This window comes from Mercurialis annua, linkage group LG2 (genome assembly GCF_937616625.2).
Source record: "Mercurialis annua linkage group LG2, ddMerAnnu1.2, whole genome shotgun sequence".
In the NCBI taxonomy this organism is placed as follows: Eukaryota; Viridiplantae; Streptophyta; class Magnoliopsida; order Malpighiales; family Euphorbiaceae; genus Mercurialis; species Mercurialis annua.
In genome coordinates this window covers 2,324,214-2,339,342 of record NC_065571.1, presented here as the reverse complement: position 1 = coordinate 2,339,342, position 15,129 = coordinate 2,324,214, and the positions used below count along the sequence as shown (strand labels likewise).

At 33.4% G+C, this 15,129-nt stretch overlaps 2 protein-coding genes across 2 annotated transcripts; one reads left to right on the top strand and one right to left on the bottom strand.

Annotated features, from left to right (window-relative positions):
• The first annotated feature begins 406 nt into the window (after positions 1-406).
• On the top strand, positions 407-4,939 carry LOC126669556 (protein disulfide isomerase pTAC5, chloroplastic). Its single transcript, XM_050363045.2, has 7 exons — positions 407-1,105; positions 1,790-1,885; positions 1,976-2,086; positions 2,686-2,932; positions 3,463-3,500; positions 3,596-3,691; positions 4,701-4,939. The coding sequence occupies exons 1-6, from the start codon at positions 500-502 to the stop codon at positions 3,689-3,691; spliced, it is 1,194 nt and encodes a 397-aa protein (XP_050219002.1). The 5' UTR covers positions 407-499; the 3' UTR covers positions 4,701-4,939.
• On the bottom strand, positions 4,344-13,877 carry LOC126669555 (glutathione reductase, cytosolic). Its single transcript, XM_050363044.2, has 17 exons — positions 13,722-13,877; positions 13,304-13,456; positions 12,946-13,010; positions 12,657-12,726; positions 11,989-12,060; positions 10,343-10,546; positions 9,713-9,786; positions 9,539-9,622; positions 8,988-9,075; positions 8,746-8,827; positions 7,881-7,954; positions 7,127-7,234; positions 6,939-7,003; positions 5,794-5,907; positions 5,238-5,337; positions 4,880-4,933; positions 4,344-4,790 (listed from the first exon to the last, which is right to left on the bottom strand). Exons 2-17 carry the CDS (start codon positions 13,442-13,444, stop codon positions 4,695-4,697), a joined length of 1,491 nt encoding a protein of 496 aa, XP_050219001.1. The 5' UTR covers positions 13,445-13,456; positions 13,722-13,877; the 3' UTR covers positions 4,344-4,694.
• Positions 13,878-15,129: the final 1,252 nt, after the last annotated feature.

Below are 15,129 nucleotides of genomic sequence, written 5' to 3'. Positions count from 1 at the left end.
TCAAATAAATCACACGTTTGAGATACGCAAATTAGGGGTTAAATTTAGAAAAGTTTGGAATCTAGTTGACTAAAAGTGTTAAAAATTATTTAATTTAATCTGAATGATTTTAGAAAGTTAAAAATAATTTATTTGATCTTGAAATATTAGTTCAAAAGCTGAATTGATTCTTTGGTCAAATTGTTATCCTCGATTAAAGTTGAATACTAATCTGTTTTTTTTTTTTTGATAATTGGGGGAAGGGAGAGCGTTTGTGGGAGGAATTGAACTCACGACCTTGACAGTTTGCAATCTAGCGTTTATACCATTTGAGCTATAGCTCATTGGTTGAATACTAATCTGTTTATTTTTGAATTTGTATTGACATTTTCGCAGAAAAAAATATATTCCCGCGGTTTAATTAAATTTTTCTTAATTCAGCCAGAGAAAAAAAAAATATCTTCTCTATCCTTCTTCCTCTCCATTTCTCATAATTTCGTTTCTCTCAACTAAAATAAAAATGTTGTCGTCTTTATTTCCTCTCCGTTTAAATCCTCCTCCTCGACTCTCTATCCGCAAATCCAAACAACATTCTCTCTCTCCTAATTTACATTCCTCACTCTCTCTCTCTAACTCACATCTCTGCCGCTTCTCTTCCTCACTCCCAAACACTCCTCCAAACGCCGACGACGAGTTTCTCTGGCGTCGCGAAGAGCAGCGGTGGATCCGAGAGGAGCAGCGGTGGCTCCGAGAAGAGCAGCGCTGGTTACGCGAGCGCGAGGCTCTGATTAACGAGATTGAGTCGCTAAAGCTACAAAATCAAGCGTTAGAGCAACGGATTTCAGTTCAGGACGTCGAGTTAGTACCTGAGACGGTTTCGAAGAACGTTTTGGCTTTGTTGCAGGTTTTGAATGAGAAAAATATGATTGCGGATAGCGTATCGAGTCCGAATCAGAGTCCGAGTCCGAGTGCGAATCCGAATCCGACTCCGACTCCGACTCCGAGTTCGACAGTGTTAGAGGATGAGGTTGAGGATGTGAAGGAAGTGATTAATGTTTCAGAGAGAAAAAAGAATAGGACAACGTTGAGAATAGGAAGCGAAGGAGATGATGTGCGAGAGTTGCAGGTATTATATACTATAGCATATAATATTAATTTACATTACTTTTAAATATTTCCTGTTTCAATTTAATATGTGTAGAATTCATTTATAACAAACAGAAAATAATTATGAAAAGAATGAAATTATATATAAAATGATATGATCTTATGTTAAATCAATTGAATTGAATTATTACATGCGATTTATTTCAAACTGTGACTGAGGACTGTTGTAGGAGATTTGTTTATATATATACGATTAACAAAAAAAAGCTTGCATAAATGCCATAACTAATTCCTGAAGGTCATTTTATTTTCAACTGTCTTGAATAAAATTTATTTTGAATTTTCAGTTATGATAAGTATGAATATGTGCTTGGAGAGCCCAAAAATGTCACAAAAGTCTAATTAACTAATTTATGCAGAGCAATTTTAGTTGACAGAACGAAACCTTGACTGCGATTTTTGGATTTCGGCCAATGCAGCTTCTATTTCATTTTAAGACTTCTACAGCTTCTGCTCTAATTGTAGAGAAATTCTTAGGGAGACTATGGTCACCACATTATCTTTTTAATGATGTGATATAATATGATTGGCTCCTTGGACAGCTGACGTGGTGGACAAAGTCTGCCTAATTTTTTTTGCCTAAATCTGATGTTGTAATTGTCAACTATATTTGCACGTTTTGAAACATGTATGACTTTTCCAGGAAGCATTATTAAAATTGGGGTTTTACTCAGGCGAGGAAGACATGGAATTTTCCAGCTTCGCAGGCGGAACAGAGCGTGCTGTGAAGACGTGGCAAGTAAATGTCCTTAACATGGACATAATTTTTTAGATTATGTGCATTTGAACTTTGGTCAGACTTTTTTTATGGCTTTTGCTTTCTTGATAGGCGAGCATAGGTGCCTCAGAAGATGGGATAATGACTATACAACTCCTTAAGAGGTTATTTATGGAGCAGGAAACTGAGGATACCGGAACAAATTTTGGTATAGCAAAGATGGTAAGCACTGTTACTATTTTACAAAAGGTGTGCTCAATTTTTTTTTCTCCCCCATTGGAATACTCGTGTTGTAGATTATCTACATCATTGTAATCATCTGTGGTTATCAAATATTTTGAATAGAAAAGATTAAAGCACATCACAATCTACGCTCAGTTTTTTTTCTCCCATTGGAATACCCTTTTAGTGGATTGTATCAAACATCACCGTAATCATATGGGATCAGCAACCATTTTCAATCTGTGGATTCACAGCTTTATTTAACCAGATGTTGCATAACAATAAGAATCTGACAATGTTATATTAGACCCTCCAATGATCAGAATAGGAATTGTATCTTTGATTGACCAATTTAATCTCACTTTTCCATTGTCATGTTTCAAACTTGGCTAATTTTGCTATCTCGCGACAACATTGTAATAATCCTTTTCAAGTAATACTATGTTTTTTGCCTTTGGATGCAACACTTTTTTTCTTACTTTATTTTGTAGTTGGCATGTCTTAGAGGGGCAGATAAATTGTTGATAGTATGACCAGTCTAATATTTCAAATAAATTCATAAAATATTGTCTGTTTACCTTATATCTGCTGTTTCTTAGGAAGGTGCCAATGGAGCTGCAGTTGCTTCTGTGACAAATTTATCAGAGATACCACAGAAAATTGTGAGAAAAGAAGGTCTAACTGAATCTAAGGCATCTGAACACCGAGTATTTCTCCTAGGGGAGAATCGGTGGGAGGATCCCTCTAGACTCATTGGCAAAGACAAAAAGCTTGGTGCAAGTAAACAGAAGGATTTTGTGACAAGGTGCCTTTCTTGCAACGGGGCGGGCCGTCTAATGTGCACAGGTAGTTGTTACTAGCTAGTTTGGCAGTTCAAAAGTATAATGAGTGAATCCTGTTGAACTTGTTCTGAAAGTTTATGTTTTCATTAAGCTTCCATCCTGCACGACGAACCAAAGTGGAGTTCTATTGATTGTTTCTTTTCCATCATTGAGAATGATAAAATCTAATTCTCATTTTCATTACCTCATCTTGTGTTCAGAATTTGTATCAGCTCAGAAATATTAATTACTATTTTGAGTTACAAATTTTCTGGAGCCGCCAGAAATGATATAAAATGGATTCGCATCTGTAAGATAGTGATGCTATTGCCCTCAACCTAATAGTTAATACATACATGGTCTAGAGTCTCTATTATGATTGTTTTGAGGAGTTCGACTTTCGTAGATGCCAAATTTTGAAGTTTTCTCGTACTGGTTTCGAGATCCTTTAATGAATAATGATCATCTACCATGTTTGCATATCTGATTCGTATGAGCTATTGGCACTCGCCTCTAATAGTATGTAAATTGCTTATTATTTTTCATTTGTTGCAGAATGTGATGGCTCAGGCGAACCAAATGTTGAACCTCAGGTATGTGGACCTGCAGTTTCTATGTATGCATCCACTTTTACAGATGTAATATTCCAAATATTGACGTCACTCACAAGTGAGTTCTGTAATTGCAGTTTTTGGAATGGGTAGGTGAGGAAACAAAGTGTCCATACTGTGAAGGCCTTGGATACACAATTTGCGATCTATGTGAAGGGAAAACTGTCGTCTAGGTATGATGTAATTTATTATTTACACGTCATTTTTGTAAACAAAGTATCTTATACCCATGTCCATAGCATTTAGTATAATCTATAATTTCAAGAATCACTATAATAGAGTTTTTTCACAAATTTGAAAATAGAGTCCAGCTGGTTTCAACGAGAAAAAAAATGTGCGAACTGGTGAACCAACGAATTGGCTGAACCATAAAAATCAGTAGGTTTTCATAAATTTAATTATGATATTTGTTCAAAATTTATTAAATTCAGTACACAAGTTATAATCATGTTTGTTTTACCCATTTTTCAAAATTCTTACCCATTTTTTAATTTTTTTTGTATGTTACCCTTAATTAAAATTCATTAATGAGTTAAAATAAAATAAGAATATATTAGGAAAAATAGTGAAATAATTGTAAAAATTTATAACATTATGAAAAAGTGGACAACTCATTTGAGAACATATATATGTTAGTAAATGATAGTAAATATATTTGTTTTTTATAAAAGCAGTTTAATCGGCAATTAAACTGGCCACAACTGTACGACTTTTAAAACACTGGTCAAAATGTAAAATTTAAGAGAGAAAAAGGCAATCCACTCTATTGCCTAAATTTTTTCAGAGAAAGGAAACATCATCGGTCAGATTACATTACACAACCCAAAAAATCAATCCGAACTATATATTTATGATGCAACTCATGACAATTCATTTTAGCGATACAAGTATCCCCACGAGTTTAATTTTTCTTGAACATACAAGTCCACACTAGATAGCACAAATGCACAAGTGAAGAGAACTCTCAGAACCACAAACTGGTAGAGCTAACAGGCTGCCAATCCAATAATGTAATCATTAATTAAGAAACAAATCTGTCTGTTCATATCAGCATTCTAAATTCTGCCGATGAATAGAATATTAAGACGACCTTTTTATTCCAGGGAAAATGACTGCGCATCAGCTATCTTGAAATTCCGGCTTTCTTTTCTTCCGGTTGCAATTTTTTTTGGTATCTTACAGATTTGTCTTTGGTTTACTGGCGGCATTAACACGCCTCGTGAGTGACCGCATGGTCACAAATTCCTCAGCAGCAGAAGGATGAATACCCACCTGTTGCAAAAGAGAACACTTTTCATGTAATTCACGAGAGCTTTACTCATGCTTTGTTCATTACAGAGCTCTGTAGAAGAAATGCTTACTGTGTTGTCGAACTGAGCCTTTGTTGCTCCACATTTTAATGCAATAGCCATTCCCTGCAATGTATAGAAAAATCAGGTATCGAAACAGAATCGGAAAGCAGGAGACAAAATTAAGAGAAAAGGACAACTTAAAATAGAGGTTCTACTAGACCATTTTGACAAATCCAACAAGTTTTTGAGTTAACCAAGAAAATTTAAACAAGTTATTCGTCAAAATTGACAGACAAGGTTCACCCTCAGCTAGCTACTTCAACCAAAATGGAAAATGCCCAAAAGAAAGTTGCATACTAAATGCACAAGATAATATAATTTCTATCCGAAATAAGCATCCACATAAATTAAGAGAGTAAACAGTTACCTGTACAATTTCAGGAGCATCTGGTCCACACATGGAAATTCCAAGAACTTTATCCGTCTCAGCATCAACCATAAGCTTCATTACTGTCTTTTCTTGACGTCTACAGGCAAATACAGTACAACAAGAAATGGAGCCTCAAAATATCAAATTTTCTATATCAATCACAGCAGCTCGTCACAATATAGTCGTCAATTAAGAAACAAATTATAAGATGATTAAAAAAATGATTACCAGACCTATTTTTTTCACGCTTATCTGGTGTGCAACAGAGAAACTCTTAGATGAATCATTCCACCATATAGAATTATGAACCATCCATTTAAAATGCAACACGTGACATGGTTAAATTATAACTACCAATTAATGAAAGCTACATCATTCTAAATAGAACTTATTAATTAATGTGACTTTCATTAATTGATGTTGTAAATAATCACGCCACGTTTCACAATTCTACGTGGCAGACTTGATTCATCTAATCGTATGCAACATTATAAAGTTGCATATCAACAATTCCCGTTCCTTCGATATTATAAAATACTATTGCAGAACATACCCAGAGATAGTGTTCCTCATAGGATTAAAGGATGATGAATAGACCAAAACATCACCATTTGCTTGCTCTATTGCCTGCTCTTCACTGAGGCCTACTACGGACATAGGTGGAATGCTGTAATGCAACAAATTACAGGTCATCATTCCTGAGTAAATATATCAATAACCAACTGAAGCACTAATACTTGCTATGGTCTTCCAATTTCATATAAGAGTACGTTTAGTTGGAGGTAACAAATTAGTAGTAGCTATTAAATAACAGTGAATAAGGGGCTATAGAAAGTTCTCCAGATGACCCAAACACGGAAGCTCATAGTTAGCAAAAGACCACGTCATGCAACATACAATAACATATTCTGAAGCAATCAAATAGGCAGATTTTCTTCATCATGTGAATTATCCTCCTAGTAGTAGTCAGCACTGTAATCAAAATCGTACATTCACAATTTGAATTGGACGATTCTATGCGATTCACCCCAAAATAGATTCGGATCTGAAAGTGAATCGCAAATCAAACCGAATCGGAATTGGTGCCAAATCTATAGTGAATTCTAATGAATCGGTGAATCATGCAATTCACCTGATTCATGAAACAAAAAAAAATAAAAAACTAGGAAAGAATAAAAAATAACAGTTCAAAAATGTCTTTTCATATACCATAAATCAAAAGAGGAAAAAAAGAATTAATAGAAGAGAAAAAAAGAGCATAACAAAATAGAAAGAATTTGAAAGTGACTAATCTTCTTAATATTATTTTTAATTTAATAATTCTGCTTTAAGAATGTTATACACGAAACAATAGTTCGTTTATTTAGCATTTTTGCTAAAAAGTACTCTATTTTTATATGTTAAGACTTTTTTTTATGTTAAATAATTAAATAATTCACATTTTAAAAATATATTAAATTTTGCGTATAACTTATGCGGGTATGTATTTTTAAATAATATAAAAAATATAAATCGAATCCATGATTCGATTTGATTCCTGAGTCTCAATTCACTAATCAAGTATTTTGATTCTCAAATTGACAACTATGGTAGTCAGTCAATATAGCACTTAATCAGTTTCAAAATAAACCTTAGCCAATATAAGCTTCAAGAACAAAAATAGAAAATCGTCTGCTCAAAAAGAATAGAAAAAATTACCAAAATACAGCACACGGTACGTTGCTATAGTCTGGTTTGGAAGGTTGCCCACCAAAAACAGTATTCTGCAGGCAATAGAAAGTTAAATCAAACATCACACTAATTACTCTGGAGATGGCAGCATGGACAAAATAAACTCAATGGACATTTTTCAAGGAAATGAAACAAGTTTTTCAGGAAACACTTACGGCAAAGCATGTTCCCTCCATCAAAGCCACAGGGGTAAGGTTCATACGGTTTGTGACATCACCAATAGCCCATATACTAGGTACATTGGTGCATGAATACTCATCAACCTGAACAAGAAATCAAATAAGATAAAAAAAGTGATGCAACCTTAACAAATAAGCAGTGCAGCTGCAAGGCTTCGATGCCACAGTGGTACACAAAAAATTGACGTAGATGAAAGTTAAATTCCATAAAAACTAACAACAGTAATAAACAGTCATTGGCATATTAAGTGCTCATGGTCATTATGCAACTTGACAGCGTGATTTGTTTCACCACTACTGGTACTCAGAACTGAATGACTTTTCCTACAGCTGTTGAGACCAACACCTCAATCAATGGCATTGACGAAATTGTCCCCATATGAAGCCAAACTAACATCATTTATTGCCTATGGCATTAAGAGAACTTTTAAAATTTGCATCTTGTTTGCTTACACAATTATTAAGTTATAACAATAAAAAAAAATACAAAGAAGCGACAGCTAACGCAGAATTGAAATCTTACACTCTTATCAAGTGATATCAGAGGAAGTAGATTTTGATATTTGGAGGGATTTAATTAAACTAGAATAGATCTGATTTTCCAAGTTAAAATAGAGGTGGGCTAACACTAAATATTCTTATAGTTCATAGCTAAAATGATAATTTTAAATATTTTTTGGGGCCCCAGTTCCACCCCGAGCGACATATAACAGAAGAAAAAGCAATTGACCTTGATAGCACCTGCACGATCAAGCTCCACACCCACTGCTTCCAAATTTAACCTCTTTGTAACAGGTGCCCTACCTGCAACAATTTTGAAAACACTGCCATAAGAAAACAGTAATAAAATAATATGGATTAAAAAGTATGTTGACTATGTTTTGTAGTAAATCAACACATTACTCCATAAAATGTTTTCTCGGGAATTGAAATTTTGCAGGCCTGTAAAATTTTGGTTGCAATAACCATATTGAAAGAAAAATTACTGTCCAAAAAGACAAGAAGAGGGAGAAGGGTATGAGCTTGGCAGGGGGTAGGGTCACTTTGTATTCCTCTTTCTTGATCAACAGTGAGAAAGCCAACGTCATTATAAAGAGATCCAAGATATAAAAATGTAATGAGCAAAAAAGAGTAGAAGGAAAGACTCGTAAATCAAGAGTGAAGAAAAATTATTACAGAGACGCATAGAGGAGAATACAACAAGGTAAAGGGACAGTTAGAGAAAAGAAAATAACAATAAATGATGAGGTAAATCCTCAAAAGCTATTGCCATCAACAGATCTAACTAATGTTTTATCATTTAGTTTGCTTTTGTGTCCATTCCCTTGGTTATCTTTTTACTCTCTTTTAAATCCCTAAATATTTAAATCACTTGGCCCTCCAAAGCCATCATTACCTATTTGCCATGCTTTAAAGTTATAACTGTTAAACATGATTTCATAGCCACAACAGAAAATTTTGTCAACTTTGCAAGAAAAGCAAACTGTAAAACATGATTTCATAGCCACAACGGAAAATTTTGTCAACTTTGCAATAAACGCAAGTACTCATATTGACCTTGGATATCAATGGAATTGTATAGCAACTATAATTACCAGTGGCAAAGAGCACAACATCTGCCAAGAACTCTTCCCCATGATCCGTAAGAACTTTTATGCCATTCTCAGTTTTGGTCAACTGTATTAATAGAATAACAGGTACCATCATTAGCACAAAGGTTGATTAGAAACTAAAAGAAAGGATCAAACAATTCAAATAAATAACGTAGCAACATACAGCAAAAGGCATAACAATCAAAGAAAATGATGCCTAACAAACTCTAAAAAACTAAATTTACCTGTGTCAGAGTGGTCCCGGGATGCAAATTTATTCCCCTACCTTCCATATTTCTGGCAACCACTGCCCTCATTTCATCATCAAAACCTCTGCAGTTATAATTGGACATAGATTGACATAAGAAATCAAATCGAGTAGGATTTTGAAGTTAAAAAGCGCCAGAAAACATTCCTTTCAAGAAATGGCAAAATTAGATAAGCAACATATGCATGAGCACATAATATGACGGGGGAAAAAGGAAATTAAGGGATAAATCGACAGAAATGCATAATATATGTATCGTCAGTTGATGTTACAGACAGTATATTTGTGCGGGCTACTGTCCATGACAAAAATGCAGAGTATACCCACAGTTACCGAATGTCCATCATCTTTCACTATCCATTTCCCTTTCATTGTTAAAGTAAAAAAAAATCTCTAAAAAGAATTAACAAAGAGGATCCCTTTCTGTTTTATTAAAATTTGTAAGATTTAACAAAGAGGAGCCATTCTTTATCAAGCCCATGGGACACAGTAGCTATTAGCAAAACAACATCAAGTCACAATAATAACCTTAGAGGAAGCTCCTTTCTGAAAAATAAGTCCACAGTAGCACCCATGCCGCGCCATATTGAAGCAAACTCCACAGCGATATATCTGTACAAGAAGGTGGAAAATTACCCAATGTCTGACTATGCAACATGATCAAAACTTAGCATACATAACGACTGAAAACGAAGATCTTACCCTCCTCCAAGCACCACGACACGCTTGGGCATCTCTTCCAGACTCAATGCTTCATCAGAGGTTATAGCCAGCTCCTTCATTATAGAGCAAGTCAACAAGTCAAGTTAGAAAGAAAAATACTCCCTACGTCTGCAGATTATTTAAAAAAAATCAATAATTTTACTTTTATATCCTCATATTACATTAAATACATCACATGTGCCTAATATTATTTTCCAAAGACACTAATTGAAGAAGAATTTTTTTTTAAAAGTAAATAACATTCAATAAATGAAATTTGTTAATTAAAACAGGACATTCAAAAAAGAAATTTGCTCAATTAGAATGAGATGGAGAAGATAAATTAATAGAAACTAAAAAAATGTTGCATATGAGAGACAAATAGAATACAGCTTTAGTTTTGCACACACTTTAAAGGAAAGTATTAATTGCCATCCTTCAAATATTTTCTGAAGTTCAAGTCTCAAAAAATATTAACAATACCAGAAGATACTCCTTTAAATGATAAACTAGATCACAACAAAAAAACAGAGGCAAAACCTTTAGATGATAAACTAGTTGCAATATGCATGCATAAGACCTTATTATGCATCAAGTACAATCACACATAAAGAGAACCAGGATACCAACATGCCCAGGAATAGGAGGACGTTGAGCTCTACTTCCAGTGGCAATCAGTATGTGCTTTGCCGAGTAGCTCAATTTGGTACCATCCAGTTGTATCACCTCAACTTCATTAGGACCAATGATCCTTCCTTCTCCTTCAAAAAATTTAACGCCAGAGTTTGACAACAACCGCTTATAAATTCCATTTAATCTGGAAATTTCATCAGTCTGCATTTTAAATGAAAAGAATTGACAATCAGAATCCATCAAAATACTAGAACATTCAACTATTCATTATAGTTCACTGCCAGAACCTGGCTGAAAAAGAAACTACACGTGCCAAGCCCAACTCCTTAACAATTAGCAATTGATTTGGATTAAGAACATAACAGATTAAATGAAAAAAAAAAATACTTTTTGCTTCTAGTTTTTACGCAAGAATGAGGAATGAAGACAAACTTATTGGATGCTAAGGGAGCAAAATACCCTCCGCAGGAACTTGCGTCTTTCCCAGAAAGATAAGTAGACCATAATAATGCTAGAGAACAAACAAACTAAATTTTCTTTATCAAGATACTTATGCTATCTTCCTTTAAAACTAATTGAATCATGAAAAAGATGAGTGTGCACATAGATTTATTTTTTATTATAATTATGTTTTTGTGATCTATAAGTCCATTTCATTTGGATTTATATTCTAACTCTTGCTCATTGTTGCGATTGTGAATCTTGTGATATTGTGTTAATTATGATGTTTTCAGGTGGATTTCAGGGTTTTTGAGAACTTCAACATACTAAAGAATGAATTTGGAAGCTTTGAGGAACGAAGAGTAGACACAGCCGAGCATGAATCATGTGCATGCCCATGCTTGAATGCACCTGAAAGAGACTGAAAAAGGAGGACACAGGCACACCCATGTGCAACCCGGCACTTGCCCATGCTTGCCTTCTCCAGAAGCTGAATATCGTTTGCCACATGCATGTTTAAGGACAAGTACAGGCATGCACTGGAGAGTCAGAGACATTCCAGTCACTCATTATGTTACAAGCTTGTTAAAAAATGCTTTAAAAGCACCTAAAAACAATACAGACCTAACCCAACCCGTCTCTAAGCCTAAAAACTGAGAAGAAAAGGAGCTATTAAGAATTTTTTTAAAGAGCTTTCAAGTGGCATTTTGAAGAATTGGTAGAGCCTTGAAGATTCAAGAACATGAAGACCAATTCATAGAGGTTTGCTCTCTAACTTTTGTTATCTTTACTGTATTTATTCTTTCAATTATGAACTCTTTTGTGAATCTTTCTTTTAGTTGTTTCTTCGATACTATGAGAGGCTAGAATCATTCTCTAGAGTTGGATTTGAACATTCAATGTTGCAATTTTTAAATTGATTTCTCAATTTGTGAATGGATTGAAATTTTTGTTTGATAAATGATTCCATGTTTATTTACTTTTGAATGAATAGCTATCATTTGCTTGAATTTTATATGTGAAAGAGATGAAAGGAAAATTAAAGCTTAACATTGGATGATCAATCAATAATTTAGTTGTTGTATCTAGAAATAGAACCAAAGCTACAACAAAAATTTAAGAATTATCACAGAGCTTAATTGCTGATTGGGAATCAGCAATTATAAAGGGGTCACACAAAAGTATTTAAAAAGTTAACCCACCTTCTTCTGCATAAGTTTTTTCCAGTTAAAATCCACATTCTCATTAATTTCCCAACCAAAATTTCTGGCATCCTGCAAATGAACAACATATATCCATTAAACTATTCAACGTCACAGTCATTCTATCAAATTAAAATTAACAAAATAACATGAAATTAAATAGAGACAGAGTACAGAAAATAACAAATAAAAGCACAAAATAATATACGAGTAATTAACCAATCTACTAAAGAAGGAAAGGTTCCCAACCCGTATATGACTTTCAGTTATTCCCTAAAAACTGTTTATGCAAGGAGTATCTTATTTCATAGATGGCAGCAGCACAAGAAAGCTTTGAACAGGTCGACTGGTTAAATAATTTATTCTTAATCATGAAAATGTTTCCATAATCTGGGAGTAGTATAATCTAGCATTTGATAACGAATTTAACATTTATGCAATATCATTTGCAACCAGCTTAAATTTCAACCAGAATGCAAACTAATGACTATATATAGCTCTTTCGAGTGCAAACTGGGACCTAATACGCAATGACATCAAAACACATGTTAATGTCTGCAAGCACTCAGATAATGACAACAAACTCCCTCAAAAAGAAGGAAAAGATTAACGATCATGTGAGACCAACAAACTCAAACATGTGGGTGTACTAAACTTGGTATTCTTACATCTATTTCCCCTCCATAGGATGCTCCATACACTAAAATCTTCTTAGGAACACATCCACGAAGAACACATCTACAGAAACAAAAGGCAAAAAATCAATGATTAAGAGAAGATAACTCAATTACATTAAAGATTGAAATACTATATAGTTATGAACTAATAACCATGACTATTAGATATATAAGTAACAACATGATTAGCAAAGTAGCAAGCTGACTCGTTTCCTGCTCTAAGAAAACTGTAGTAGCAAATAAAATAAATAAAATCAAAGCACAAGTTCATTGAACTTACGTTCCACCAACTCCTCCTTCTGTATCTGAGCTGATTGGATTAAAAGGAAGTTCACAAATCGCAACCTTGAAGCAAAACATAATAGGAATTAGATGAGATAAGTATCCATCAAAATAGACACACAACACTAAAAACACAACATAAGCCAATATCACAAAGAGACCACACAGGCAACTGAGGCTCTACAATCACTTCCAAGAGTATCATTTTACAGTTTTACTTAACATCATTATACTTCAGCAAATGATTCAAAACTGTTCTTACCCTGCCAAAACAAGTACCTAAACTAAAACTACGGAAAATCTCCTTATTCCTTTAGTTCCGAACGCAGAGAAAAGTAATAAGATTAAAACAATACCTTAGCTCCATGATTAGCAGAAAACCTAGAAGCACGAACACCGCCACTTCCAGCTCCAATAACGAACAAATCAAAATCAAACTTCACCTCTTGTTCATTAGGCTGGTTCACATCTCCATCAATTAGCATCTTCCTCGCCATGATTCGAGTTTTCTGAAAAACAAAAAAAAACTCAGTCTCGTTCAAAACCGAAAAATCCAGAAACTGAAACAAAATAACCGCCACACACCTTAACAATATAAAAATGACTAATATCATCATTGAAATGGCAGCAAAATTAAATAAAAGCATTAGTGTAGCATTAATTTACAGATAAAACTCAAACAAACAAGCATTTCAGATTCATTTCCAAGAAAATCACAAATAAAAGAAACACAGACCGAAGCTGATTCTAAAGAGAGTTTGAATCGGATCGTACCTTAGGAGTAAATAATTTTTCTACTGACTTTAATCTGTGCTTGTTTGTGGATCAAATAGCTAGAGAGGATTTCTTGTACTATTGTGAGAGTAAAATAAGAAAATATTATAGTGGTAAGAAAGTAATAAGATTGTCGACTGAAGTGGGAATGGTCCGATTTGATTCTCAAATTGATATATCTTGACACGTGTACCGGTATTTTTAGAGCATGTGTTCCCACTCCCACATAATATTATAGAATGATCTAAAAATGAATTAGTAAAACGCTTTCTGACTTAAGTGAGATCGGTACTTATAGATGCAATTGTTTAAAATTTAAAGTAGAGTTCGTAAGGGATCTATATACGGTTTGAACGCAGATCAATTTGAATATTGATTTAAAAATGTTGTCTCATAGTTAAAATTTATTTAGGACACCTAATGTACTATTTTTTTATATTGTAACTCTTAAAATAAATGATAATCTAAAAATTAAGATGAAAATATTAAATATGATCATACAAGAATTTAAAAATATATTAAATGCGTTTTTTAACCATTTTTTATGGCTGTATATCTCTAAGTACAAAAGTATTTCATATTTATTTAAATTCCATTATTGTATGAAATAAAAAGAATAGCGTTTTGAGTGATATTTTTATCTATATTTAAAGTTACAAATCATTATCGGTAAATTTAAAATTTATTTTTGATCTTATTATTAGTTTTTTTTTAACAAAGGTTAAAACTTTCATTAATAATAACGAAAATCACATGAACGGTTTCTCAACATATTGAGTCAACTATTCTAAAAAGGATGATGAGAGCTGTAAAGATACAGTCATCGACTAGGGCTAAACTAACCACCAAGGGTTATCCAAATATGTAGACTAAAACTAGATCTAATAATAATAATAGAATGACTAAAACACTTGTTTGATACACTTATAAAAAAAAAAACTAAATTACTAATTTTTGAAAGATTAACGTTGATGTACTAAAATAACAGACTATTAAGAAGTTCTAACACTACTGGTGTAGTTTTTTTCAATCCTTCAACTATATTTTATACATATTAGTATATCTTTTAGTTTCAATTAGGCTAATCACCTCAAAAACTACCGACCTTTCATTCTTTTTTCAATAACACCCCGACCTTATAATTTCGTCAATTGTACTCTATTTTGTGTTTTTATGTTTCAATAACACCCTAAAATATTAAATTGAACTCTTTTCGTTTGGATAAAGTTCAAAACAAATTCTTCATATTTTTAAAAAACTCTAAATGTCAAATGATGTTTTAAATTATACATATAAACCCTCTTCTCTATAACAAAAAATATATAGATAAATAAATTAAATAAAAAATCACCGCCTCCCTTCGAACCCGCCGCCGCTTTCCGTCACCCCGTCCGTTTAAACTCTGTCA